The sequence below is a fragment of the Struthio camelus genome, chromosome Z, assembly GCF_040807025.1.
Source record: "Struthio camelus isolate bStrCam1 chromosome Z, bStrCam1.hap1, whole genome shotgun sequence".
Classification (NCBI taxonomy): domain Eukaryota; kingdom Metazoa; phylum Chordata; class Aves; order Struthioniformes; family Struthionidae; genus Struthio; species Struthio camelus.
Window position 1 is genome coordinate 33555196 of NC_090982.1, and position 27514 is coordinate 33582709.

A 27514-nucleotide genomic window follows, 5' to 3' on the forward strand; every position below is an offset into this window, starting at 1 on the left:
TATAGATGCACTGTATACAAAATGGAATGAGATATGGGAGAGTAAAATCCGTCTACGTTAATGCTAACATTTAACTCCAAAATAATAAGGAATCTCATTCAAAATTAGAAAATAGGACTAGTAATCACAGCTATTACTTCCTCCTTTACTTTGGTACTTACTTGGATCTTGGGTATGTAATTTATTTTTATCCTCTGCTTTTGCAGCTGGCAGCATTGCATATCTGAAAGGGCTGATGGAGGTTTACTTTGAGATGCTGTGTGCTGAAGCCTCTCAGTTTCAAATTTAACCCTGGGCAAAGCTCTTTAGGGAGAGAAGAAAGCACTTCAGTTTAATTCCCTCCATCCTTCTGATGCTGCTCTGTAAGGGAAGGGGCAACTTTAGGGTGCAACTGCCTGTGCCGAAATGCACCTGTTGAGCACTGGAGAGAGGTTTCTTGCTGCTCTTTCTCACACCTTAGCTGACCCTGGGTTACCCAGTGGCACCTCAGAGCTGGCCTTGAGCATGGGCAGCCAAATCCCTGAGTGAGGGGAAGAAGTTGAGGGGCCTCTTGGTGCACTCTGGGCCCTGGCAGCATGCTCACCTTTTGAAATTCGTGTTGCTAGAGTTTGATGCTGGGGTTTAAATACACCTGTGTCTATGTTGCAGTGCATCTCATCAGCAAAAAATGTGTGGCTTGGCATGTATATGCCACTTCCTTTATATTTGTGCTTGAGCTTTATAGATTACCAAAATATGCTTCTCTAATTATAAACAGTATTATTCACAGTTTCCAATGAAGTAAGGAAATTCTAGATAACTAGCTTGTTCCACTATTAATCTTTTCTGATTTGGCAGAATTCAAAGTGAAAGCTCTTATCTGGACATGTGCTTAGTGATGGGTTCATTCTCTGGGTATAAACAATTAAATTAATAGGACTTCTGCATACGGTGGGAGTTTTCTGTGTGTGAGAATGACAACCATATCGATGTGTGGCTGGTTAAAGTTAATGTGAGTTACTGGTGTGCATGAGTTACCTGTGTGCATCTAGCAAATCCATTCTGGAGCGTGCAAATTGAAAGGTGAGCAGGCTGACATGCAGACCCCATGCAGCAGTCTCATGTTCAGCTGTTCTCCTTGTTCTTAGTTCCCACAGTTTGTTATTGCTCTTCAGTGAAATGCCATTAGGTCTGACCTTATTTCTCAGATCTGGGAACAACTGTTCTCAAAATGCGTTGAACTGTTACAAAATATGAACCTTTTCTCATATAATACCTTTATGTGAAAGAAATGTAGTATGACAAGGCTCCTGGCAACTATATGGTATTATCTGTATCTGTTATATCTATGTGGCTTTTTAAATGTGTATGTATATATACTCTATATATACAATTTATATAGAAATTTATATACAAAATTTTTAACTTCTTCTGTTCCAGAGTTGTTTTTGCCAAATCTTCTTCTCCAGCCCATAACGGAGGGCTCCCATGAGAGGCCTCCTTCACTACCTCTTTCTCCAGGCCGCCTCATCTCTCTACCTTTCCCTGCTGAGCTTTTCTCCCTGCACCACTTCCTCCAGTGGCAGCCTCCCCCGGCTCAGGGGTCCCAGCCCAGCCTGGCTGACTTGCTCCTTTTCCCAAAAAGCTCTGATTTTCCCAGCTCGGCTGCTGCCTATGGAAAAGCTCGCTCTGCTTCCTGCTAGACCTGCGTTTCCCTTCAACTACTCATGCCAGTGTTGCTGAGTTTTCCTTAGAGCATTTCTTTAGCTCCCCTCTGCTCTCTGGCTCTATTTGCTTTCCACATCTGGCCGTTTGGACACCTGAACAGGGTTTGGGTGCTGTTTCAGAGCTCCTCACCCTGTGGCAGCAGTTGCACAGAGACAAGCATGAGATCAACGGGCGCTCGTAAGCATCATGCAGTACAGCATATCCAAATGCCTTTCCTGAGCTTTCCGTATGTCTGTCCAATTATTACCAACTTCTCTTAACTTTCAGCATTCAAGGCGTATTTAAAGCAGCTGTAGCTTATTTATTTGATCAAATATTGTTTCTAGTCAAACATTTTTTGTAATTGCTACATTCTTCCCCTTTCTCTCCTGCATTTGAAGCCTACCTTATGAACTGCTGACTTGAGGGCCGTAAGTAAATAGCATAAATTAATATTTATGCATAGTAGACCAACAATCTTGAACTTTCTTTGAGGGGGGAGGGTAGAAGATAACTTAAAGCTCTAGGATCAAAGAAGAAGATAAATCCTGCCTAGGGCTTATGTTCTTCATTAGGGGATGCAGTTCTCATAAGCTGTGCGGGAGAAACTGGTCCTGCTTTATGCTAAGGCTTCTATTTTTAAATTAAAAAGCATCTCTGTAGCAGATCACCATTAAAATCTTTGCAGGAAGAGCGCCTGTGTAACTCTGGCTAGCATTTAGCCCATCAGTTGACAATGTACGGCCACATCTCCTGGTGTTTTGTCCAGGGATGTGAGATGGAAAATGCCCTGAAATATTTTTTCTGTATCAATGCTACTCAGCTTCCTTAGAATGATGCTACACTGGGCACTCTTCCCTGGCATTTTCCTCACACTCTCATCTTTCCTAGAAATAATTTTGTGAGAATTTACGTTAGAGAACAAATGCATTTCTTGGTACATTATTATGATAAAACTGCTAAGAAAAACAAATTCTGACTTACCTTTGGAGGTAGATTCTTCCTACAAATAAATCTTCTGTGTGACACAAACAAATGAGGAATATTACAACTGCAGCCCTGGCTTCTCCAGTGTCACAGGGCAGTAATGAAATGCATCCCTCGGTACTTTTTATTTGAAGTGGGGGTAACATAAATCCTTCATCATATCAAGGCTATTTTGAACAGAACCAGAGTGAGATAAGATCATTTAATGAACTTTGCAGCCCCCTGCCTGAGATGGCCATGAAACACAGGCCCCCTTGAGCACTCGTCCCTCCCACGCTGGCAGATACCTTTGAGAGCGTGACTTGGCAAGTGCTGGGAATTATTCTTTAAAATGCATGCTAGTATTATCCGTTTTAATATTCCTCCTGTGAAGCTTGAAAAATTCCACGCTACTATCTTAGCTGTAGTGGAGGCTGATATGGTGTGACAAATCACACTTGGTTTTGCATTACGGGCAGACTTAGAGAAGTATGCAGTACTTTGGAGCTGTTAATCTAAGGATGCGCGCCTGATTATGACCTATCGCACAATCTGTTCTCTTCAAAGCAATAGTCATAAGGATTGTCTGTTTGGTTAACATTAGCTGACAAAATGCATTAAACCAGCACTAGTTTTACCATTTGGAGTTGTTATAACTCTATTACAGATGAGCACTTATATCATTACATTTCATTTTCTGAGGAAAATATTTTGTAGGTTTGGCTGATGACAGATGTATGCCCTGATCTCAGTTTTCATTAAATCCATCTACATTGCTAATGTACCATATGTGACTGCTGGCTTAAGTAGTATTTAAAACATTGCTGATTATTTTAACCTTCCTTGTCATTTTTCAGACCTCAAGTAGCAAAAGCAGCAGCCATTAGATCAAAGTTTTCTGTAGTTCTCTTATATGTATGGGTTTTTTTCCCCCTTCCCTCTCCTGAAGACTGCTTTACCCTGAGCAAAGCCTAACAACTGCAGCTGTTCTTCATAAAGAAAAAATTTCAGCTCATTCCATGTTGGTCACTTTTATACATTAATATTTTTAAAGTGTTAACTTTCTTTATCTAATATCATATGAAACCGTAGAAGTCATTTCTCCCTCTGCACACATGATAGCAAAGGTAGTGCAGTCTCTGAGCTCTTGATCCTGGGTATATACATGGCGCTCAAGACAAACATGTCATAGCTAAAGCTGATTGTGCAAAATCTTATTTTCAGAAAAGAAGATCAAACTCTGGTTTTGGAAATCACAAGTAAATACTATCTGCTAGGTGGATATGAGAATAATACAGAATTATAAGGACATGCAAGACAATGTAGGTTTCTTTGATCCTATCATTGCCCTTAATGACATCGACACAAAGACTACACTGCACTGATTGGATGAGTTTGTTTTAAACTTGTAGGGAGGAATGGTGTAGCTGAGACAGGCTGGCACGCAGGCTTGATACAGCGATGCTGATAATGGCTTTGGTGCTGCAGAACAGCATAACTGCTTCCTTGCAGTTTGACCCCAAGCTTTTAACTTCCTCTTCTCACATTCACTTCCTTCCCTACATAAATCTAGCTGGCTTTGTAATAAATTACATTTTGTTTTTAACAGTGCAATATAGGCAAGACCTTTCCTAAATATCTGCAAGCATCTAAATTCAGGAAGGAACTTTAGTGTCGAGGTTCCACCAGACCAAAACATGCGTATCAGTCTGATGTGCCTTAGGTGGGCTGATGTTTCCTGCACTTGTAGAGATCAGACACTCAGTGTAGCCTGGCCACAGTTTGGTAGACATTGCACTTGCTCAGGTCACCTGCAGTGCGTTAAATACAGTCAGTGTGAATCATGCAGGGTGTACTTGCAATGTCGAGTTGATCTGTATATTCACAGTAGCCCCTTGCATGGGATTTCTTGAGAGTCAGCATCCAGAAATGCTAAACAGAAGTGGTGCTCTGTGGGGCTGCCCAATATCTGAAAATGGGTAGAAAGACTGAAGAAATTATCAGGTGGCAGGTGACTGGGAAAGCAGTCATTCACCCTCGAAAGTGATAGAGCTGTCAAGTAAGCTTTTATATAATGAAAATTATCTAGGCTATCTGTGCACCCCCATCTTTGTTTACTTCATAAGCAAATCTCCTCAAAGCAGCTTACCATAAACTGCTGGTATGACGGCTCTCTTCTGTAGTTTGCAAAAGTACTTATAAATACCTGCTTACTGTCACTGGCAGGGACCTCAGAAGAATCTGTAAAATGAGTAACAAAGTGCAAACCTTAGGAGGGGCCGAGGTGTTACTTATCTGTAGCGATCAAATTCTGCCTGTTGTGACTCTGTGCTGCTCCTGCTGTGTGGGAGAGGTGGAAAATAAAAGTAGCCATCGTCTCTTACCCTTTTAAGTGGTGCCACTGAGTTTGGGCGGTATGAGACTCTAATTCTTTCAGCCTGACCCCTTTGTGAATGTGCTCTTAAGACTTAACGCTAAAGAGGAGGAGGCAAAAGGAGACAACATCATGCCAAAGCTAGAAGAACTCGCTAATTAAGCATCTCATGCTCTTTGATGCAGGAAGAAATGAACTCCAAAGAGGAAAGATTTTTCAAACGTGTACTGTACCATGTTGTTGGGTGGCCTTTTTTTTTTTTTTCTCCTTAATTCACCATATAATATTAATATCCTTCTTCTCATTCTTGATTGATGCGATGACAGAAAGTTGTGAGGAGGCATTTCAGTTATTCCTGGGTTTTGTTCTCCTTATTGCAGGAGCAGCACAGGCCACAGCAGTGCATCTGGAGGAAACAGGCCCACGTAGAAGCTTCTAGTCCTGGCTGCTGGATGCAGGGCTAAATCTTGGATCAAAAAATATGAAAAAAATTGTCATAACTGAGCAACTGAGCAGGTCAATTAATTTCACTCCCATTTTCAAAACCGTTGTTTTCTCTTTTGTGCAGAGCTCTGGTGTGGGCAAGATGAAAGCAGCAGGGACTTGTTTAAATAGCAGAAAAATGAGAATTAAGTAGAGGCTGGAATTCCATCTTGCACACAAGAATGCCTTTTATTTACACTGGATTTTTTTCCTCTTAGAGCACTTGGGATGGTGTTTATATCACATCGTCCATGCCTAAGACACAATTGTTTTCTTTATAATACCTCTTATAGGACAATCTCAAGGTCAGTAAAGCAGCAGATTGAAGAGCTGAGATGTTTTATTAGCTGCATCGAACTTTTTATTGACACTGCTTACATGACATCTGAAACACTTACAGAGGTTGTTTAGTGCTCATTGCAATCATGATATTACCTTTGTGACAGAGACCAGAAAAATTAGATATATAAGACCTGCTGGCAGCGTTTAGCAATTCTCTTGTTAGCTGTCTGCCTGCAGCTTTTTCATAATTAATTCTGTTTTTCCACGAATGTAAAGTTTTCAAGCAGTTTGAATTGCATCAGGCTAAAATTTACCTGCTGGAGCTGCTGGATGCACAGATGCTTTCGCGTGGAAGTGTAATTAGCCTGGCTCCTTGCACTATGGGGGGCAAGGCTGCTGCAAAGGAAAGAAAGGGCTGCTTGTGTCATGGGCTCTCTCTCAGCATCTCCATGTGTTTGAAACTACCTTAAGGTCCATGTTAAATGAACTTCTATCGGATTCTGTGCAGAAGGGCTTCTGTGATGACGAGTTGAATTTGCCTGCAAATTTGACCTGGATTTTTTCCATCTTACTATGGCACCAGAATTAGGAACTCATTTTCTCTATACAACCTCAGGCATCAATTTAATGAGTGCAGTAAGGATGTTTTTGATCCTCTGTTAAAATCAGCTAAAGCAGAGCATGCTTCTGTGCCCGTGCTCTTTGAGCTGGGACTGTGTCTATTCTATCCCTATGTAGTACATGGAAAGAAAGTAGTACCAAGTTGGGGCAATGCAGTCTTCCGTCTTTCTTGATAGGTATAGGAAGTCTATTACAATGTCACATAGCCAGGCTTTAGGCACTTCAGTTAGATAAAGTTAAATGGGATGAACTGGGAATGTGAAAGGTTTCCTACTTGCTGCTAGAAAATTCATGAAGTTTCGTAGGGACTTGGGCATTAATTGCTGTGGCATGATCTCAGATATTTCGGTGACAGAGAAGTGGAGAGATAAAGTAGTAAATTAATTCCAGAACTTTTCATCATCTTTTAATAGTTACCAGATCTGAAATGTCCAACCCTTCTGTCTCTGTAACAGAGGCAAATGTCTTCAATGGAAGCTGTGTCTTCAAATGTCTTCAAATATTCACCTTCAGATGAGTTTGAGCAGCTTTATCTGGGATGAAGGAGCCTTAATCATCCCTACTTGCTTTAAAAAATAAAATTCATGGTCATGAATAGTTCGGTAGCTGGAGTTCCCGTGCAAGTATCTCAAGGATGGTGTGCCTGAATGACTGCTTTAACTGCACTAGAACTGTACATAGGAACAAGAATAGTCAGTGCAGCAGCTGGGATACACCAGCAGCAAGAAAATGAGTATCAGAGGGAAGGGATGTGCCTGGATCACATCTTGGGGCATACTGTGCTGTCCTACAGTTGTTTACTTGGGCTAATTAACCAAACTGAGCAGCAGAGCATGTTGTGCTGCTTCTTAGCTCTTGTTAGGACTGTATCAGTCAGCATTAAAAAAACAGCCCAGACTTTGTACAAGCTGGACCTGAAACTTGCAGGAACATGCATATGAGATCTGAGGCATCCCTCTCTGTCTCCTATATGCGTCCTGGAGAGAAATCTGACTTTCAACTCTTGTACTTAATTTAGTAATGCAAAGTAGTGTCGGATGTGAAAGGTTGTCACCAGCGTGTTTCCTGTAAACACTGAGATCCAAACTGACCATTAGCTTTTAGAAGCTCCCCATTAAAAAGCCTCTGGCTAGAACAATCCCCAGTGAGCAAAGATTGCTGGTGAGATTACAAAGGTACCAGGTATGTGTTAAATTAAGTCATGGCAGATTAAGATCATATATTTACAAGAGAGTTAGGAGTGGCCTGGGCCATTACATAGTAGCAGACATAGGCACCCTGAGCACTGCCAAAGCTCTGCTTATATAGCTGCAAGAGCTGACATGTGAATTGTCTAGAGATGCAGATCTGTAAGCTGTGAAACAGACAATACTTGAAGGAGGGATGAAAGCAAATTGGAATGGTTTTATGTTACTTTTCCTTTACATCAATGCATACAATTATTACAGGTTAGTATAGGTGAACACTTTCTAACGTAAATGCTTTGGATAATCAAACTGCTTGGTCCACTTCCTAAATATAGATTACAATGCGTCAAGTTAGATAGCAAAAGCTGGAACTTTTATCTGTATTTCTTTAGAGAGGACCACAGTAATTTCAAATGGAAGAAAAAATGAAACGAGATCTTGCATTGGCCAAGACTGTTTTTCTACAGAGAAGCAGAATAAATTCTTGCCTGGCCTGCTGTGTACACATAGATTGCTGATAAAATTTTAAATGTTTAATGTGTCAAACATGTCAGTCAAACTCACCTAAGGAGCCATTATATCCTTAGCAAGTACCAAAAGGACCTTCACAAAATGCATTAGGTGACCTCTTTTACTTGAAGGTAAAAACTCTTTAGTATAAGTTTAACCTATGTTCAATTTTCTTCAGAGCTGAATCATCCAGAAAATAATCTTAGCTGAGCAGGCATTTAAAATCTATCTTTGCAGGAAATTGAATCCAAGACTGAATATGCTTGGAAAATACTTCACAATTATGCCATTGTGTCAGGATATTCTCAGAGCACAGCCCTGGGCTTTCTCAAGCTCTGCGCCCCGGAGCACCATTTCATCTCTCTTCCTGTTTGATGTGTACAAAGGGGTTCATGGACAGACAGGAGCACTACTGCTGCATGCCCCTTGGTTGACCAGTATCTGTTTCCCTCTCAAAATGCTACTCTGCAGCTGAGCACCTTGCTGTCTGTGTAGTGGAGATTAAGTCTTGATGGATGAAGCACACAGTCCAGATAAAGGTGAAAGAAGGCAGGAGGTGGGCCAAGAGTACTTTTGACAGAAGAGATCAGGCTGCCTTTTATTACTCAAGTTACTGAATGGGGGGTCTGGATGGATCCCATCTGAAAACAGAGGATAAGAGAGGAGCAGGGTTTGCAGAAGCAGTAATAACTTCATTAAGTCAAGCAGCAAGACTGGATACTTTCAGTTACGCAAAGCATACTTATGTCTGAATCAGGAAAAAAGAGGCAACGAGAGCCAAGATTCATTTTGTCTTTCGCTTATATTTTGAGATTGTTTGTCCTGAAGGAAAAGATATTCTCTCCAGGTCTCATAAGACTGTCACTTCTCATCAGGACAACACAATACCCACTGGGCTTCACCATTCAGTAATGATCATGTTTCCTGCCTGCTTCACGTTCAGAGCAACTCTTTCTCTCTCTCTCTCGCTCTCTCTCTTTCTCTCTCCTCTCTCTTTTTTTTTTTTTTTTATAATCCTCTCTAGGTGGTTCTTGAATGCTAACTGCTCAGCATTTCTGGCCATTATGCTATATAGGTGAATACATATCTACTATATCTGTTCTGGGAAGCTGTTTAGTGTAAAGTGACAAGATAACTTGACACCAGTGGCCTATATTATGTATTGGATGCCTTTTGGTTTTGAAAGCAATTAATATTATAAATTTTGACCTACTAGAAGATCTGGACTCTCTTGACTTTCTTGTCTGATAGATGCCCATGGACAAGTGCAATGGATGAGTGTGGACGTTCCTAGTGAAGGTGCATTAATTTGAGTGATTTGGATTAATAGGTGTCAACTGGAAAGTGGGGAAATCTTTGTGAGAAGTCCTTAACTGGGTTGTCCTCCCATTACCTTGGTCTGAGCACTTGCTATTGTTCAGCCTGCGCCACAAGTCATGCTGATATTCTTGGGGCCTCGGCCTGGGCAGCCAGAACACGCTTTGAGTCGTAAGTGCTTAACGCTCCTGAAAGCAAAAGGCCACATGGGTGAAGCAGACTGTGGATGCAGGGAGTGCAAGAACTTCTTACGTGCCAGTGTTACAGCAACCATGTAAAGCAATGGCCCTATAAAAGAAATGGGCCTGAAATAGTAACCTCCTTCAATATAATGTAAGCCCCATGAAATCACTACCAATGACTCCTCTGATCCTGGCAAGAAGGCTGCCAGCACTAAGAACACAGTTCAAATCTCTTATAACGCCCCTATTTAACTTCATGTTCATGATGCTGTGTAGGCTGTAAAGAGACACATATGATCCTCATCACAAAAATAGATCTTGTTGATGTTTATCCTTTGTGTACGTCTTTCAGTGGTCCTGGTATTGTTTCTAAATTGATATTTTTGAAGACTTTCAGGGGAGTTGACCACTTATTTTCAATGCAGAATGAGCTGTATTGGAGAATCAGATTGGAGACCTTCTCTTTGCACTTAGCCCCTATTATGTCCTTGGAAGGTGGCTGCTTTTATACAACCATTTCCTCCTTTGCTGTCATGATAGCTGGTACAGAAGGTGTCTACTGACAGCTCTGTGAGACTGGGTCCTTGGGCTGGTCCTGTAGCCAGCTACACCAGGCTATTGCATGGATGAGGGCAAAACTTGTATGGATATATATGAAATGTGCAAATCAAACACATATTAATCATTTCTACTTGAAGTTACAGATGGCCTAGATCTTGTGATCCCACTTCTGTCCCAATGATATATGTCAGTATGCTTTGTGCAGATTCCATCGACCTCACCAAGGAACAGGAGGAGCTGCTCGAGGAGTTAGTTCATCACATACTGTGGGACAACTGCCCTCTGCTTTTCAGACCCATGTCCTGGAACAGATTTTCAGGCTTGTGCTTGCTGTTGAGCCTGTTATTCCGGAGAAGATTTTCTTCTTCTTCTTCTTTTTCTTCTTTTTTTTAAAACTAGGTAAGTGCAAAAATGATTTAAAAAATCACTAGCCATATATTCTAGGCTGCTATTCGTGCCTGAGCACCATATTGAATCACAGGTGTTGGTAGAGAAGAAAAAGGGGCCCAAGGAACTGCACTGTAAGAAAATGTAGGGAGAAGCATTCAACTGAAGTGAAATCCTACCCCCTATAATGTATAATCATTTATAGCAATAATCAGCCATAACTGAAAAATTGTTTCCTGTTATGTTACATTTTCCTTGATCATATTGAGGATGGGAAGTGGCATTTACAAGGCTGTAAAATGTGTTACCGCTCCTGTATCTCTTCTTTCCCACACTGCTCCTTAGCCTCATCCTTGGAGTTTAAAAAGAAAAGTCACTTAATTTTCTTGTTTGATAACCTGGCTATCAGAGATACCTTGATCTTCAAGCTATTTCTGAAACTTGTCCCTCTTGGCTTTTGTTGGTGCCTTTTCTTTACACACAGTGTAAAAATAGGATCCTTGGATTTTAAATTGAAGTTGTAGAAGATGGTGGGCTCTGTGGGAGGTGGTCTTCCATGGGTCTGTGAAAACCTGCCTGCTCCATATGCCAGCTAGAGGCATATTGGGCAGGAAATATTGTGATAAGGTGAAAGTGAAGCTGAGCCGACTGTGCTGTTTGGAAATAAACAACTTGGTAACACAAGTATACACTTGTGTAGGCTTGGTGGTAGCTTCTGTTTCATGATTATGACAGGAAAGGGAATAGAGAGACAGCATTATATCAGTGCAGAGAGGGCTATCTCAGCGGAAGAGATACGTAACTGAGGCTTTCACTGCCTTTGTGTTTAAGGGCAGCAAAAGTTTAGTGTGTTCCTGTGCCTGTAAAGTTTTTGAACAAAGTTGGAAAATGACCATCCAACATAAGCTTATCCCCAAGTCAGTAAGAAAGGGCAGTTCACTGGCCAGAACACCAGACACTTTTTCCTGACCTCTGTGCTTCTGTAATTTGGGGAATGTTCGAATGACTAAAGTACCACAGTCTTTTAACTCTTCACTTCTGCGAATGTTATCAGAGGCAGAGCTGTTTACCTGTAGCTTTTCCTAAGGTTAGAGCAACCCTTTTGTTTGCCTAGCAGCAGTTCTCATCAGTATTCAGGAGCAGAATGATATAGCAAAGGAGACCAGACAGCATATACCATAGAACCTATTTCAATATATTTTGAATTATTAAAGAAATTTTTTTATTGTAGCTAAGATAATCACATATGCCGACTATCAAGGTCAATGCATGAGAGTGTTAAGGAAAACAATAAATACAGTAAACAACTAATTCTTCTCTTGGGAATGTTATTTCACGCACTGACACATTTTCCTCTTTAGCATCAATCTATAAGTCTGAGTTCTGTGAAGTGCTTTAATTAACCTACCTTCATCTACTTATTTATGGTGGCTCCAAATGATAACATGATCAAAATACAACAGTCTATTTTCTAACTTCACTCTGTAAAATGTTCCTGGATCTGAATGTTTATACCAAATAGTGAATTTTGAAAACAAATATTTTCAAGCCTATTTTATATGTGTATCTTGGCACGCTGTCAAACTTTAATTGTCAGCAGAGGCAAAGCATATACTCTTGAAAAGTAACAAGCCTCTGTTACTTCTTTTCATCTGGCTATCTGATAGAACACCTTTAAAATTAGTATTCAGTGCCTCAGAATCCGTGCACGCAGGGCTGGTATAATTTGTCTTTCTGACATACTTAACCCGGCGAGTGGGTTCCTCGGTCTCTTTGATAGAACAGTAAGATTAAAGGCAATTATTTCACTTTCTGTAAGCCTTTGCACAATGATATAACAATCTCTCCTCCTCCCTGCAGTAGGGTCGGATCATGCATATTCATTCTCTATGAGTTTGATTTTAATACATGAGTAGAATGATGATATGAAAGCCACTAGAAAAAATACTATATTATTGTTCATAACTTGAGTTCTGTGATAATCTTTATCTAATTGTTTGCTCTTTTAACCAGGCAAAGATTTTCTTTCTCTTAATTGCTTAAGTAAAACTGTCTTTTTACTGATTCTGCAGTAAACATCAGAACAGTAATTGCTAAGTGCTGACAGTATGCTCAGCCTTGATAAATACAGGGAGCTTTATGGTTTGTAGCCAAAGAAATGCATAATAATGGTTTCATCCTTTGGAAATTATATTAGTAAAAACCCATGCCTTGTATTAAAATACTTGCTATGGTTTGCTTCAGATAATGTTAGGTTTTATTGGGTGTATGAGGCTCAGGAAGTCATTCATTAACTGTATTCAGTCTCACACTTATATCCAACTGCAAAGTTAGGAGTCAGCATTATTGACTTCTAGTGATGCCATCTCCTGGCAAGTGGTGCCTGTGCTGATGTGATCTCAGAGTGATACTGAGAAGACGGAGAACAAACAGCAAAGCCACCAGGGCTGATGAATACGTGACTAAAGTAGGAGTGTACATGTGCTAAGGGTTTTGCCTTAGAGGCTGGAGCCAGACTCTGTGGTGACAGATGTTTTATTAACCGTCAGAAAAAAAAAAATCTATTAGATTTTACTTGTTCCTCAGGGCATCTCACTCTTCCGAAGCATTTGTACAGTGCCTAGCACAGCAAAATCTCAATCTTGGTCAGGGCTTGTAGGTACTCTCCTGATATAGCCATGTTTTAACACAGTGATTTTACTGGCAACTCATGTTCATGGCTTTTAACGTTATTGTTTGCTATGAATCAGTGGACAGATTAGTAATAATGTCTGATCTTCCTTGCTTCATTTCTTTGGACTTTCTCTTCACTTGTAGCACCTTCAGCAATTGCTGAGTCAAAGCCTGCTCCAGGATAGTCTTTACACACACACCCACACACACACCCACACACACACATGTACACACACACATGCACGAACAAGTGTACACATGCAAATGTAGGTACTGTACCTGCTTGTTGACTCGATAGAATTTTTTTTTTCCTATAAGCAGCTGCTCTGCAATTACTGGACAAATCTAAATTTTTAACACTGGGTGATGAATGGCATCTTTATGTCCTGGTGAAAGGCTCACTGTGATGCTGACTGCATCCTAGGCACCGCTGTGCAAAATGGTGAAAGAGACACTGTTGGTTTGACAAAGTCAAGGAACCAAGCATGTTCCTGTGAGATCCAGCAGGGCTCAAGATACTGGCTAGTCTCTTCTTCATGGATGGACTGAATTTCCTACCCTTCTTATAGTAGTGTGTGACTTCAGATCTTAAATGATCCCAGTATCTTTTCTTTTCTGAATCTTGTACAACTTTTCAGTATCATTTACAAAGTGAAGGTGACAAAGTGGCATATAACTTTCCAGTAATGGTGTCACTAATGCCAAATATATAATTATATTATTCCTCTTGTCCCTGTGAGACATTGTACGGCTTTTATACCATAATGGGACCGCATGAGCATGTTCTCTGCTTATTGTCCTTTAGTTCTTTCTGCTGTTTCTGCATTCCGGGTTGGTATCTTCTGTCAGATATATCACCTACATTATTTCATACTAACTAAGTTATTAACATTAGGGGAGGGATTTTATAGTCAGTTTTGGCCTGACGAACTGTGGGATCCCCATCACCTTTGCTGCATATTTCTGCCACACTCCTATGTCAGCGAGGATGGTCTGGCTGAAAACTAGACCAGTAAAATCAGAATTTAAGAATTTCAGATGGATCAGTGAGCAGAGCTGGCTGACAGGATGGCTCCCTGGGGGTGGTAGACACATGCAACTGAAGCTATACATTGAAGGAAGAGCTCTCCCCTTTCTCTGCCTGGTTTTGATGTCACCTTAAGCTGATGAGAAAGGTGCAGAACTGGGCCTCTCCTTTGCATATTGAGGTCGCAGCTGCCTACATGATTCTCTGTGGGAGCTGTTGGACTGGAGGTGGGTCTGCAGGTGTTTTAGGACAGCTTACTGTTAACTTTTGTGGGTTTTTTTGGTTAGCATCACCCAAGACAGGCATATCACTAAGAAGATGCGCTTAGCTGAAACAAGATGCTGGCATAGGAATGCACTGAATTGGCTTTTGTAGCATATTATTGCCCTGCTGAAGATGTGATACTACACAGCATTTCAGTGCAAATCTTCTTCCACTTAGTTGTTATTCATATCTCCACACAGATGGAACTGGGGTATTGCTTCTGTGAATAACAGTGGAAGGGAGAGACACAGAGAAGGGAGCACGCTCCCATGTATTTCTCTTATTTCCTTCCAGTACTGTCCTTCATCTACTAAAGACTGATGTTAAAAGTGCTGGGACACTAACTGTGTTTTTAACATCTGGATAAATTGTTTTGAAGTACACAGAGGAAAATCCAATTGAAAAACCGATTAAGTATTGGTAAACATTGTTCTTAGCTTTGAAGCCAGCTTGTAAAAGCCACATGTTCCTGAAAAATGGGCTCTATTTTCCTTGCTACTATGTCTGCGTTGGTCTGCTAAATTTAAAACAAATTCATTACATTTATGCTGCATATCAGTTAGTCTTATACTATTTGTGCAAACATTGTAGACGAAGTAAGCAGTGGCAGAGCAGAATTTTAATCCAGCCCAAGAATGAGAGTTTTGTGTGAAACTGTGCAATTGCCCAGCATCTTTAGTTTTTGCAAAATGGTGTGAAGTACTGTAGGTAGTTATGTAGATGGAAGGAGACGTCCATCCTGAAAGATCACTAAACTGAGTAGCTTTATTATACATCTTCCTGAACTCAGCCTTGAACTCTTAAATGAATTAGAAAAATTATATCATTGTATGGTTTAGATCTAGAATCTTCTCTCTTTGGAGAAATTTTAGGTGAAAAAGAGGAGATATATTTACCTAAATTTGTAAGTAGGCTTATCCTACCATGCATTGCTTAGATTCCTTGAGGATTCCTACTCCCCTGAGCCCTCGACCTCAATGATGTCCTGAGTTGCTTCTAGTCAAGGCGAAGATGGAGAGCCCTCTTGTATTATCTAGAGATTTATTTATTTTAAGTTCCTCCTAGAGTCAATCTCTATGCTCTCCCAAAAAACAAAAACAAAAAACCCTCTTGTAAGCAAGGGAGATCTAGAGGTAGTAGCCTCTAAATAGAAGGTTAAAGTGGATTTTAATAGAATTATGTGTGTGAACGATGAGGGAAGGCCTGTCTCTCAGTTGTTGAGCTGTGTTAGTGTGTGCTGCTGAGTGGTGGAGTGTCCTCTCTGTTGCTCCAGATCTTAATTCTCCACATGCTGAAGCCATGGGCTGGGCTGACCAGCAGCACCTGCCCCTTGAAGTGCCCAAGCAACAGAGCAGCTGCATTGCTGGTGCTGCATTGCACAGCTTTGAGGGTGAGAGGACATAATGTTGTGGCTGAATGAACAAGGTTGATGTGCAAAGCATGAGAGTTGTTCTGTTTAAAGATGTTCTTGCAAAGACTGCATTTCCAGTGTTGAACCACTTCTTTGCCTGTACTGCACCATGCAGAGCAGCATATTCACTAGTAGCATGCTTACCCCAGCCTTTGCTGTGTATATTAGGCAATAAATAAGGTGACTTGTGCCCTCTTAGGTTGTGTGCCTGATTCCACTCCCCAGGTAACAGTAACCAAATATGCTCCACAGAATGTATGGAGAAATGAGAAATGTTGTGTCTTGGCTGGCAAAAAAAAAAAAAAAAAGTGTTCTGCTGAGTCTGTGAGGCCAGATGCAGGAGGCTCACCCAGGATAACAAGGCTCCCCTCACTAGTGGATCTATAATGGATCAATAATGCTGATGCCTTTTGGGCTGTTTGCTTTTGAACCTTTATGAATGTTCCTGCACTTGTGGTACTTTCCCAGCATTTCATGCAGATATTGTACACGTGGTATCTGAATTGAAGCCTTTAGGTTGGTTTACAAACTGTAGCTTTGCAAAGGCATCTTGCTTTATTCTGATGGCATATGGTGACTTTGTGCTCTTAACAAGAAGTCACCCACACAGCACCACCAGCTGAGCACAAGGTCAGCCTTAGAATTTTTATTACCAGCATCCACAAATCGTTACTTTAGAGATTAGCCAAATATGGAGGGAATTACAGGTTTTAATGTCCTTTCTGATGTGCTTTACAGTTGCAAGAAATATTTATGATGCTTGGATAATTCTGCAGAGGACATGTATACAGCTGCTGTGGTTGTCATAAGCCTCCCATACTCCTACCTGACTGTGTGGAGAAAGGTGAGAAAGACGGTGAATTGTAGGCAATGATTGCAGGGTGACTTGACAGTCTGCCACTTGGTATACACCTATAACTTGCAATTTACAGGTCTGCCTAGTACATGAGCCAGTCTGTTGTACTGTATTACTCTTCTGATGAATGGGAGCCAAAATTGCTGTATATTTGCTCAAGCACATGAAAAAGGTAGGTGTAATGATCCAAATACCACAGCTTGCTGACACACTCAGAGTCAGCAAAAGACAAATAACAAAATGTGCGAAGGTAGATGTTAGTCATCTTAAAATGCCAACCCCCTCCACCCCCGCAACTCTGCAAAAACAAGTGAGGGGAAACTACTACTGATTTTGTTTTGGCCAGCTGGAAAAAAAAGTCTTTTTCACAGTTATAGGTGAGGGAAGGATTTGGCACCTGTGGGCACCATTAGCGCTTCACAGGGACAACAGAAATTCATCTTTCCTCACTAGGAATAAAATCACCTTGAGAGAGAACCATCAGCTACTCAAAGTGCTGAATGAGTGACGCTTTCTTAGTGTCGCGTGCCTGCAGAGGTAAGGTGGTCTTATGGGCTTGTATTAGAAAGTCTTGATGTGTTATTTGAGTCAAGATGGAATTTATTCAAATAAAATCACTGCCTTCTGAATGCAACACGTGGAGCATTGGAGGGCATCAACCCCCTGCAAATTTGTGGCTTGCTGCAATATTAAAACTTTCTTGGTGCCCACTGCAGCTAGTGCAGGGACAGCCCCTGCCTCACTGCTGCTGTGCTTTTGGGCCTGTATTGGTGCAACAGGCACCCTGCTCACACGGGTGAAGCCACGGAGGCCAGTCATGGGCTGCACCATTTGTTTTAGTTTTGGAGTCAACTGTGAGCAGCGGAAGGTCTAATGGCTCCGGGACCTGGGAAGTGTTTGATAAATATTTCTCTTTGACGGTCTTCTCTCTTCCCAAACGCGACCGCATACAGAGAGGGCACATGCACCAACTTGTGGCAACAGATGTCTAGTTTGCTGAGACGTGCCGTGTTTGACGGAGTGGCCCATAAAAGGAGTTAGCATGAGGCTGAAGAGTAAGCATCGCTGTTTGCTATAAACAAACCTTACTAAAGTGCTTGTAATTGCAGTGTGAGAAGGTTGGCCAGGCCTACGTGGTAGCAGGGGAGAAAAATAATGCTTTCTTTTATCTGTTCTTTCAAACAGCTGGAGACAGATAAAAGCAGAGACAGTCTTAACCTAAGCAAAGATCGTGACTGTGTGCTTTCCTTTGTGTCTCAGTGCTTTCTGTTTTTGTCCTTCCTATTTATATTTTTATTTGTGAACAGAACGATATATGCAACAGCTTTCAAATACTTTTTCTTTTCTTCTTTTTTTTTTTCAACTTAAGATCTGTTTCACTTCAAACTCAGCTCCCACGGCTGATTTTGCTACTTAGGTATGCAAGAGTAACAGCCTTTTTTACTCTGCTCTGTGCTACTGATGGCAACTTCCAGGCCCTGACACAAAGAGCAGGCAAACATTTTCCTGAACTAATAATCATTGAGGATATGCTTTGCCCTAGTATGGTAGGTGTAAAGCAGTCCCGAAGCAGTCATTTTCAGATGTTCCTGTAACCCAGGATGCAAAGGCATGAGACAGAGAAAAGAGGAAATTAAAAAAGAAAAGCATCTCTGTCACATTTTCCAGGTACACAGGATAACTTTTGAAATCTTAGCATTTAGAGTGAGTAGTGATTTACACTGACATTAATTAGAAACACTTACCCAGCTAAGTTCCCCATGCAATGCTTTGAAAACATACCTTGCTGCTTCTAATTAGATGTCTTGGACTGATGTTTTGGTGCAGCAGCAAAATGCTGCTTTGCTAGACTTTTCAATTGCTCTAATCCTTCAAGTCATACCGTCCCAATAATGTATAGCTCAATCAAGGCGAGTCTGCAGGCATGTAAGCTCATCTACATAAGGAATTACTCTAGAACAGCTTTTTCTGATTAACTCTGCTACGAATGTTATTGCTCAGATATAGCTCTTCAGTTGTAAACCCTGTTAGACCACTCTTCGCCTTTTGCTAATTGCTGTCTCTAATGACTCTGTCTGTTTTCTGTAGGGATGAGAAATAATGTGTAATATTTCAAATAAGATTTTACTATACTGTGTACCTTCTGCATATCCTGCTGCTTTTCCTCAAAAAGTAAAGCGTATTTGAAACGTTACAAGTTGCATTGCCTATAGACTTCTCAGGTACGCTTTATGGCAAGCCAAGATGTTTTCTTAATGGCATCTCTGTTAAGATGCCATTAAAGGCATCGCTGTTTTCCTCTAACCTGTTCTTCTTGGTACTTAATTGTCTTGATATCTGACTTTTTTAGATCTGAGGAAACACCGACATATGAGCACAGACGAGTTTCTGGGAAGTAATGTTATGAGGAAAGGATCCTTTTCGGTCTAGTGCATCTTATGTAAAGGTTAAGAAACCTTACTCTGTTTTCATCAAAGTTCAGGGTGTGGAAAGGGGCAATCCGAATTGCACTGTTTAATATGAATATGTCTTTAGGGAATCATTTTCTATTACTGAATAGCCCTAGATTCAAATGCAGCCAACATATGAAGTTGTCTTTCCCTGCTTAGTAACTGAATTGTTGTCTTGGTTTGTGGTACTAAATAAATTAATGAAGAGATTTAAAAGAGTTAAAACTATTTAGCTTTTAAAAATCATTAATGATTTATAAAACTATTAAGGGAACACTAATGGCTTGAGAGCCAATAAAATCATAAAGCTGATTTATTTCTATGCAGTAGCTTCCCATTCAGAGAATGAAGGTACCTTTGACGCTTCTTTTTGCAGATTTTTTTTTAACGAAGTTTTTTTTGTTGATGTCTTATAAACTTGCATCACAAATGCAGTCACACGTTCCAAACATTTTTATTTTACAGCCTGGAAATACTAACATTTAAGTGGTATATAAATCAAGATAGATTGCCTATAGGAAAAGTGTAAAGAGATTGCTCTTCACTATCATCTACTTAAAAACAAAAGAAGGGCTCATATTTCTAGGATGTAAACTGAAATCAAAAAAGAAGAATACATATCAACCATGTGTTCTTCAGAAATATTTGCTTCCTGCCTAAGATTATGCACAAAAGCCATTTAGCTAAAAGAAATAATAATAAAAGCTGAAAGACTGTCTAACTTTGAGTTCTTCTGTAGGGTTTGAAATATGCCCTTAAAACCCTCCTTATCTTTTCAAAATTTCAGACTGTTCATTCTACTCTGCCTTTTTCTAACCATTTTGTTACTGGATACAATACAATGACGAACGGTAGGTAGAATTTTCATATTTGAAGGAGTCAAACATAAAAGCTCTTCTGAAACAAAATTAACTTTATTTGTTAAAGTAGTTGTATGATGTACAAAGGAAATGACTACAATTTGTAATACTTTAGGCATAGAACATTGGGTTTTTTCTTCCACTGGAAGAACAATGTTTTAAAACTAGAGAATTGTTAGAATCTGACATTAACAGTAGTAATAAAATAATAAAATAATAATAAATACTTCACATTCATATAATCTGAGTTTATAATAATCCAAGCATTTCAACATTAACTAAATACTTCTTAATACGCCTCCGGCACGTAGGTGGAAGCATCACCTAGTGTACAGGATTAAAAAAAAAATGCATGTGACTCATGATACATGAACCCAGAGATATTTCCCTTTGTACAGTTTCACAGCTGCCAGCAGCAGAGCTCCAGGAGGACGGTGAGCAGACAAAAGAGTGCAAACACTGTCTGCTGTAATCTTAGGCCATTAGAATATAGTCTGGGCATCTCCTCCTCTTCTGCTTTCAGATCTACAAAAATACCAATAAAACAGTTAACGAGTAAAATGCAAACTGTGTAAAATATAAGGATGTTCAACATACTTTGAAACTTCTCCAGTGTCTTACAGGTACTTAAGTTAAAGGTATCAACTGTTAAAGCCAATCAAAGAAGCTATTCTCAAGGGAGAGATGTGAATAGATGTCCCATCAATGATCCTTTGAGCAGCAACTGATAGCACTTATCAGCTCTTGCAGGAATTAATCTCAGAATAATCAAAAGTAAATACCCAGCAAAAGCAAGAGCAAGATCTTCACAAGAGGTATGCACTCAAGGCTGCACGGAGCCTTTTAACCCTTCCCTAAACAGGAAGGGCCTCCATTTATAGCCCATTAGCACAAGCAGAAAGCAATGCCCTCACCTAGGTAGGGGGTGAGCAGCTGATTCCCTCTGGCACCGTTACTGCCTCTGAAGCTGAGCTCAGGAGCAGTAAGACTACTTTTACTGAGCAGGGCCAGGCCTATTAAATCTTTCGCTCCTGTAACAGGCAGCAGTAGGGTTGATTCAGAGTTGAACATTCAAAGAAACTTGGCGAGAAAGCATTTAGCTCTCTGAAGGGTTTAACTAGAGCTGCTTAGTTGCCACATGTAAGTAGTCAACGGAGAAGACTTCAAGGCAAAAGTATTTTTGGCTGTGGTTGCAAAGATAGGAATAATTGCTTTTTTAAGCATTTCCCCTCACTGGGCTTATATGCTTATTGTGCAGTAGGGCATTCCTTGGGGATCTGAGAGGCTCAAGTTTGGAAATTTGTGTTTTATTCAAAGTTGGTGGCAAGGCTGAAGAGTCACAGATTCAATGTACTGCTGTTCAGATGACCTCTTCCTTTCCTGCACAAGTTCCTGATAGTTTCTCGGGGTGCAAGTAAATCTTTGAAGCTATTTAGGTTTGTTGTTTCCCTGCCCTGCTAACCTGTGACATTAGCACAACTGAAGGAGATGTAAGTTACAGTACAGGATGGGAATGAGTCACCACCGATGGAGGAGGGCAGGAATATTTTGCACTGGCTTTTCCCCTGGAGATCTGTTAAACTCATCAGAGTCATCTCCTAGGAGTATGAAAGTATGGACGTTACTGCTGGACGCAAATCAGGGCCAATGGCTATACGTTTTTGTGCAGTGTGATCAGTGTTAGAACTCTATATAAAAATATTTTGGGGATTATGATACAGCTCTGAATTCAGACCCATTTTCTGCCATTTGTGGGGTAAGTAGCTCATGCAAGATCACATAAGTTTTCAGTGCTTTGATTTCGCTAGTCTAGTACTGGTTTGTACTTCTACCTCACCAGCTTAATCTAATAGTTTTTAAGTATGGCCAGCTCCCTCCCAATTTAAGCATTTTTTATGCTTTGATGTAGTTTAGTGATACAAATGGTCCTGGTAAAATGGGAAGTCATGGACATAGGCAAGTTTGCAGAACAGGAGAAACATTTATCATTGTAATTTTCAATTAAAATGGGGGAATTAGTTTCCTACTGTGCAGAAATATTATAAGCATCTCGAAATATTTTATGTGACATACTGTGCAAGCAACAGCTGTGTTGTTTACTGTCTCACTAATGTATTCTCTGAAGCAAGGTAGGCCCCTGCCTAAGTTTAAACAGAGCACGTGCATGGTCCTCCACCTTTGCAGAGGGCAGCTCTGTTAAGCACAAAATAAAACAAGGTGACTGCATGCACCATCCCTTACCGCAGCTGCCATGCATGACATCGGAGAGACAGTTCAGGGCACCATAGCCGCACCGGCACAGCCGACAGCCCTGCAGCACCCAGGCGCCATGGGCAACACTGCCACAGTTGCTGTCAAGGACAAGGGAGACTTTTGGTACAACCCCAATCGCCCACAAAAAATAACCACCCAGAGAGGCTCTGTCTGCCTCTGCTTGGGTTTGGTTTGGCTTGGCTGTTACCTTTGCCGCTCATCATATTCACAGTATCTGCCAGTGAAATGCTTTCGGCAGGCACAGAAAGTCCCCAGGATGCAGGTCCCTCCATTTTGGCAGCAGTGCCTGTTCAGTTTTTTACCTGCAAGACAATATGACCTGTTTTCCAGAGAATTCAGGGGGCTTCGGTCCTCCCCTTTTCCTCACTTGCTCTCTCGGGTCTCTCCCGTTGCCAAAGGATCTTAAGGATGTCTAGTTTTATTGTCTTTAGAGACAATAAAATTAGCTGCCTGTTAGGAGTGTTTGCTCAGTTAAGCCGAGTTTGTTTAGTTAAGGATTAGAAGCAAACTACTAGGGATTACAGGATGGTCAAGAGGCAACGCCTGGCAAGTCCTGCAGAAGCAGCATGGACTCGGGTGAAATATTTCACTTTGCCGGAGGCAGGTTTCAGTCACACTACAAGACAAGGCAGGGTTACTGGGAAGTGTTGCTTATTTTTGAGAAGGGAAGGAGACTTTCTCTCAACTGTGTCTCAAGTGTCTGGGGCAGAGCTACCAATCTAAATCGTGCGTATCTGGTAGGAAACAAAAATTTGCCCTTGCTTTTTCTGACAGTACTGTTGCTTACAGATATTAAACTGTCCTTTTTTTCCCCCTTCGAATTAAGTATGTACCTTTCGACCATGAAATAGACCAAATTTTACCAAATGCTGTGCAAGCCCGAGGGAACACCTTTTTAAAATTCTTTCTCTATTTTCTGTTATCACCATTAAACAGTTTGCAGATAAAAGGTCTAGCTTAAAAGACAGTAGTTTAAGATGTAGTTTAAAAGATAAAAGTTCTACCTTAAATCTTTATCACCACTTTGTAAGTGGCCATGAGAATAGTTTAAATTAGCTCCTGTATAAATTCAACAGGCTGAAATCTGCCAGCCAAGTCAGTGCTCAGGAGTACAGTCAAAGCATTATTGTGATATAATATTTAAAAAAGCAATTTTATGACATTGTTTAAATAAAAAATGTTACCCACTCTCTGTAATCCCAGTGAAAGGTACAAGTGTCCTGGAATGCTGCTGCTTTCTGCTTTCATAACTCTGATTCATGTCACTGAGAGTATTTATAACAGTCCTTTCATTTTTAGGCTGTTGCTTTTGTGCTGTGGCGTTGATGTTTTCCACATCTTTTTCATGCTCTTCTTTTTCACGGCCTTGACAAGTGCAAATAGGAAAGAGAAGGGTAGCTTGTAATGAAACAATGCATACTGTAAAGGTACAAGAGAAAGGTGCGGGAATATGAAATTTTCCTTACCTTTTCCTAAATGAATGGCTTGCCAGACCAGAGTCACAGTAAAAAGAATTCTAAAAAAAAAAAAAAAAGATGGAATTGATATATGGGACTAAGACATATGTGCCAAAACAAAAATTGAGAAAATGCTTTTTCAAAGCATTAACAACTATTCATATAGTGTATATCATAAAAATTTTATGTCAGCACATCATTGTCACACAAAATTTTATGGATTAGCACATCAAAAATCTCAGATTATCTTGGAAAAAAAGAATCGCAAGGACACGTGCATTACATTTTCTTCCACAAAGCCACAGGTTCCATATGTTTGCTGGTTGACAGCCAGCCCCAAATGCCTCCTTCTGCATTCCTTAAACAAAACTAGTTTGTTACCAGCGAATTACAAAAGCAGCAAAGGCAAGAAGAAAAATGTCAAGGTTCACCTGATCTGCAGTTCCAGGTACCTTTGTCCCATTCAGTCTCTGGGCCTAGCTGTCTCCCCAAAAAGCACCGCTAAAAGGAAAGGCCTCCCTAGCCAGCGGAGGTACCTGGCAGGGCAGAGAGCCTTACCTAACGTGTTGTCCCCGGTGCATTTTCCTGCAGCCTGAAATGCTGGTGTGATCGCTCAGGCAGCTTGTGCAGAGGGTCCCAAGCCCCTCACCGTGGCCTCTTGCGTGTAGCCGTTCTCGCACCCTATGCGTCACCAAGGGAGGGAGAAATAAGGCTGGAGGACACTTTCCTCTTTCTTTCCAGCTTATGACAATGGAGAAAAGACATCGCCCCCAGCGACACTGCTGGCTGAGCCCTGACTGAGGGCCTGGGAGGCAGTGACCATTTCTCTGGGCTGGGATCCCTGGCCTGCCCCTGATTTACATGCCTTGTTGGCAGGGTGGAGCGAAATGGGAGCAGCTAGGGGAAACTTAAGAGCCCATGACTGCAAAAAAACCCAAGCCAGGAGATCTCAGCTCCAAAGTTTATTTGTTAATGTCAGAAAATACACGGACATCACATACTTCATAGAAAAAGAAAACTGTAATTTCTGCAGAACTGAGGTATATATATGTGTAATGAAGTAAAAAAGAAAAAAAAACCCACCAGTCCTGCCTAAATGTCTTGTCTCCAAAAGTGTTTCCCATAGACAGCTCTAACTATAAGATTGTATCACTTGCTTTGCAGCGAAGAAAATCCTCACATAGAGCTTGCATTGCAGATTTCTACCAACAGCACTTCATAAAACAGTATACGAATCTTGACAAAGTATCTTGCAAGAGCCTTTAATATGCTCTTAAAAAACTTTTCGATTTTTTTCCCACAGCAGACCCATTAGTAAATATTCCTTGAGACACCTAAATTAGACCAACTACATACCCTGAGTGGACAGGGAGCACTCACACAAGCTTGCTACAGTTCAGCAGCTTGGGCATAAAGACCTGCAGCTGGAGAGAGGTAAAAAAGCAGCTTTGGGCAGCCTTTTCTTGAACTGCTCCACTAGAATGTGCATTGCCTTTACCTGAGCTGCTAAACTTGTGCAAATCAGGGAGGGACAAATTGCAGCTGGGCTAGCATTGCTGTGCCTGCAGCAGGGATATAGGTCAGACCCTCACTACAGAAACCACTGTGGGGGTTAAAGACATTATAGTCTATTGACGTTTTTACTCCCCATGGTTGACACTTGTCTGCCTTGCCCCTTCTAAGCTAATGGTTTGAATGTTGCAAACACCCCTCATCCGGTTTGGTATAAAGGTTGGTGCAATTTGTAAGAACAGTCCAGACTAAGTCAAGTGGCTTTGCAATGGGGAGGGTGCTCTGAGAGCTTATTCTCTCGCATCTCCTGCGGGAACACTTACCTCTGGAGAGGACAGAAGTGTGTGGGTGGAGATATGAAAGTGGTGTTTCTGCAATAAGTGCTTACGGTGTTACATTAGCTTTAGTGGATGTGCCATTCACACTGAGGGCGCAACAGCTGACTGTAACTGATACAAGCTCAACCATTTTCTGGTAGATGTAGGCAAACTCCTTTAGCTTCAAGGTAACGTGTTTCATGGTCTGCTTTATATTTGTTACCAATTTAAAATGATTTACCTAAAGTTACTCTTGTTCCAGGCTTGCACTGAAGTTGCAAATCTTTCGGAATTAAGTGTCTTTGATGTACATTTGTGCATAACCAGGTAACTCCTCATTGGAAGAACTGGAAGAATTTATAAACTTCCACATGTAGTTAAGATATTTAATACAAAGAGTGTCATGATAAAAATCGCAATACGTTAACTCAGGAAGGCATTTTATTTCTTCTATCTTAAACTGCAATCATTCTGGAGAGACATGTTAATCTTTCACTATTATGCTGCCTGCCTCTATGTGCTGTGATTCATGAGGACCGCTAAGTAAACATATGTCAAGGTTTGGGTGCTTGCTTAAATCCTATCAAGTGTGTTCAAGTACTGTCATGAGTACAGACGGTTGTCCTGAATTAGGTCTGTAATGTGTTTCACACAAAGTGACAGAGGTGTCAGGTTTGCATGTATTGACAATATGTGTATGTTTTGAGTTTTCGGAGGACATGAAAATGTTTCTTTAAGTCAAGCACTTCCAATTCAAACAACATTTATTTTAATCTGAGTTCAAGCCTCTGTTCTCTTTAGCTGTAAAATATAGTGCTTGAAGTTCAAAAAGAACAGCCATAGTTAAATTACATTTGTTACTCTTTTACGTTATTGTATGAGGAAGACAACATTCATTTTCAACCTTGTCCAGCTGGTAGTATAACTTTAAGTTACAATCTTCAGACCTGAAGCGCTGTCATTTAGGATCTAGTGGATGGTTTTCTCCTCCCTATAGACTGAAGGCAGAAAAAATAAACAGAGATAAGTAAACACAGGAACATCACGCCTGCTGTATTTTTTGGTAAATGCAGTGTCAATATAGCCCTACTGAAGAGCTTTTCTGGGTATCAGATTCCTAGCTCTGTGCTAGGGGTAGCTTTCCAAACGGGGATGCCGGTAAAGAAATACTGATCAATTTTCACACCCTGTGCCATTTGTTTAAGATCAGAAGTCACCCCTGTAAGTGCAAGAGCTAACAGCCCAGAGAGCCATAAAGCACTTGGTAAACATTTCTTGCTGTGATACCTTGCTCCTTTCTTCCTAAAGCCTCTCCAAAAAGGCACTCATATGAGCTGAGATGAGGAAAATTGCTAGGATGCCACTGGTGCCTGACTGCCCACAGACAGGGGATTGGCATGATGCTGCGGAAAAGTGTTGCTGCTGCTTGTTGACCAAATCTGCCAGAAAGTGTCCTGCTTCTGCCCAAGATTTTGAGAGGAGCTGTGGTAAGGAGAGACGCACCTCTGTTATCAGCTTTAAATAAGATAAGAGTGGAGCCAGCTAAAGTGCTGGCCCTGAAAATTTCGGGCAAGTGCTGTGTGCATAAGAGATGGTTAAGTATTGGTTAAGTACTGATTAGGAGTCTTTAGTGCTGTTAGTTGCTATGCTAGGGCAAGGGTTCTATATGGAAAAAAGCGGTAGGAAAACACAGGGATACTTTACAAGGGTGTATGATACTTCTTGTATTCATCCAGGTGTTATAGCTCCATAACCTACCGTCTTCTGGCATTGACGCCCAGTGTGTGAGTGGAGGGCTATGCTGAAAGATAAAGCATGGTTAGTAGGGGCTGATTTTTGCTCTTTGTGTTTCCTATC

The 27514-nt window shown here is 40.9% G+C and overlaps 2 protein-coding genes across 3 annotated transcripts in view; one reads left to right on the plus strand and one right to left on the minus strand.

Moving 5' to 3' along the window:
* The window catches only part of LRRC2 (leucine rich repeat containing 2), a 190059-nt gene that overhangs the window by 68327 nt on the left and 94218 nt on the right, over nucleotides 1-27514 (plus strand). Inside the window, exons 10-13 of the mRNA XM_068928708.1 lie at nucleotides 10375-10568; nucleotides 16670-16775; nucleotides 16864-16959; nucleotides 17241-17324. The gene's annotated coding sequence lies outside the window, so the exon portion shown is untranslated. The remainder of the gene's footprint in view (nucleotides 1-10374; nucleotides 10569-16669; nucleotides 16776-16863; nucleotides 16960-17240; nucleotides 17325-27514) is intronic.
* LOC104148635 (cryptic protein) lies at nucleotides 19676-24655 on the minus strand. Of its 2 annotated transcripts, none has more exons than XM_068927917.1 (6): nucleotides 24387-24655; nucleotides 23838-23887; nucleotides 23560-23736; nucleotides 22559-22673; nucleotides 22339-22448; nucleotides 19676-20622 (listed from the first exon to the last, which is right to left on the minus strand). In XM_068927917.1, the coding sequence occupies exons 1-6, from the start codon at nucleotides 24407-24409 to the stop codon at nucleotides 20498-20500; spliced, it is 600 nt and encodes a 199-aa protein (XP_068784018.1). In that variant the 5' UTR covers nucleotides 24410-24655; the 3' UTR covers nucleotides 19676-20497. The 2 variants fall into 2 exon arrangements, with proteins under 2 accessions (XP_068784018.1, XP_068784017.1); XM_068927916.1 differs by having other exon boundaries at nucleotides 19677-20622; nucleotides 24260-24626.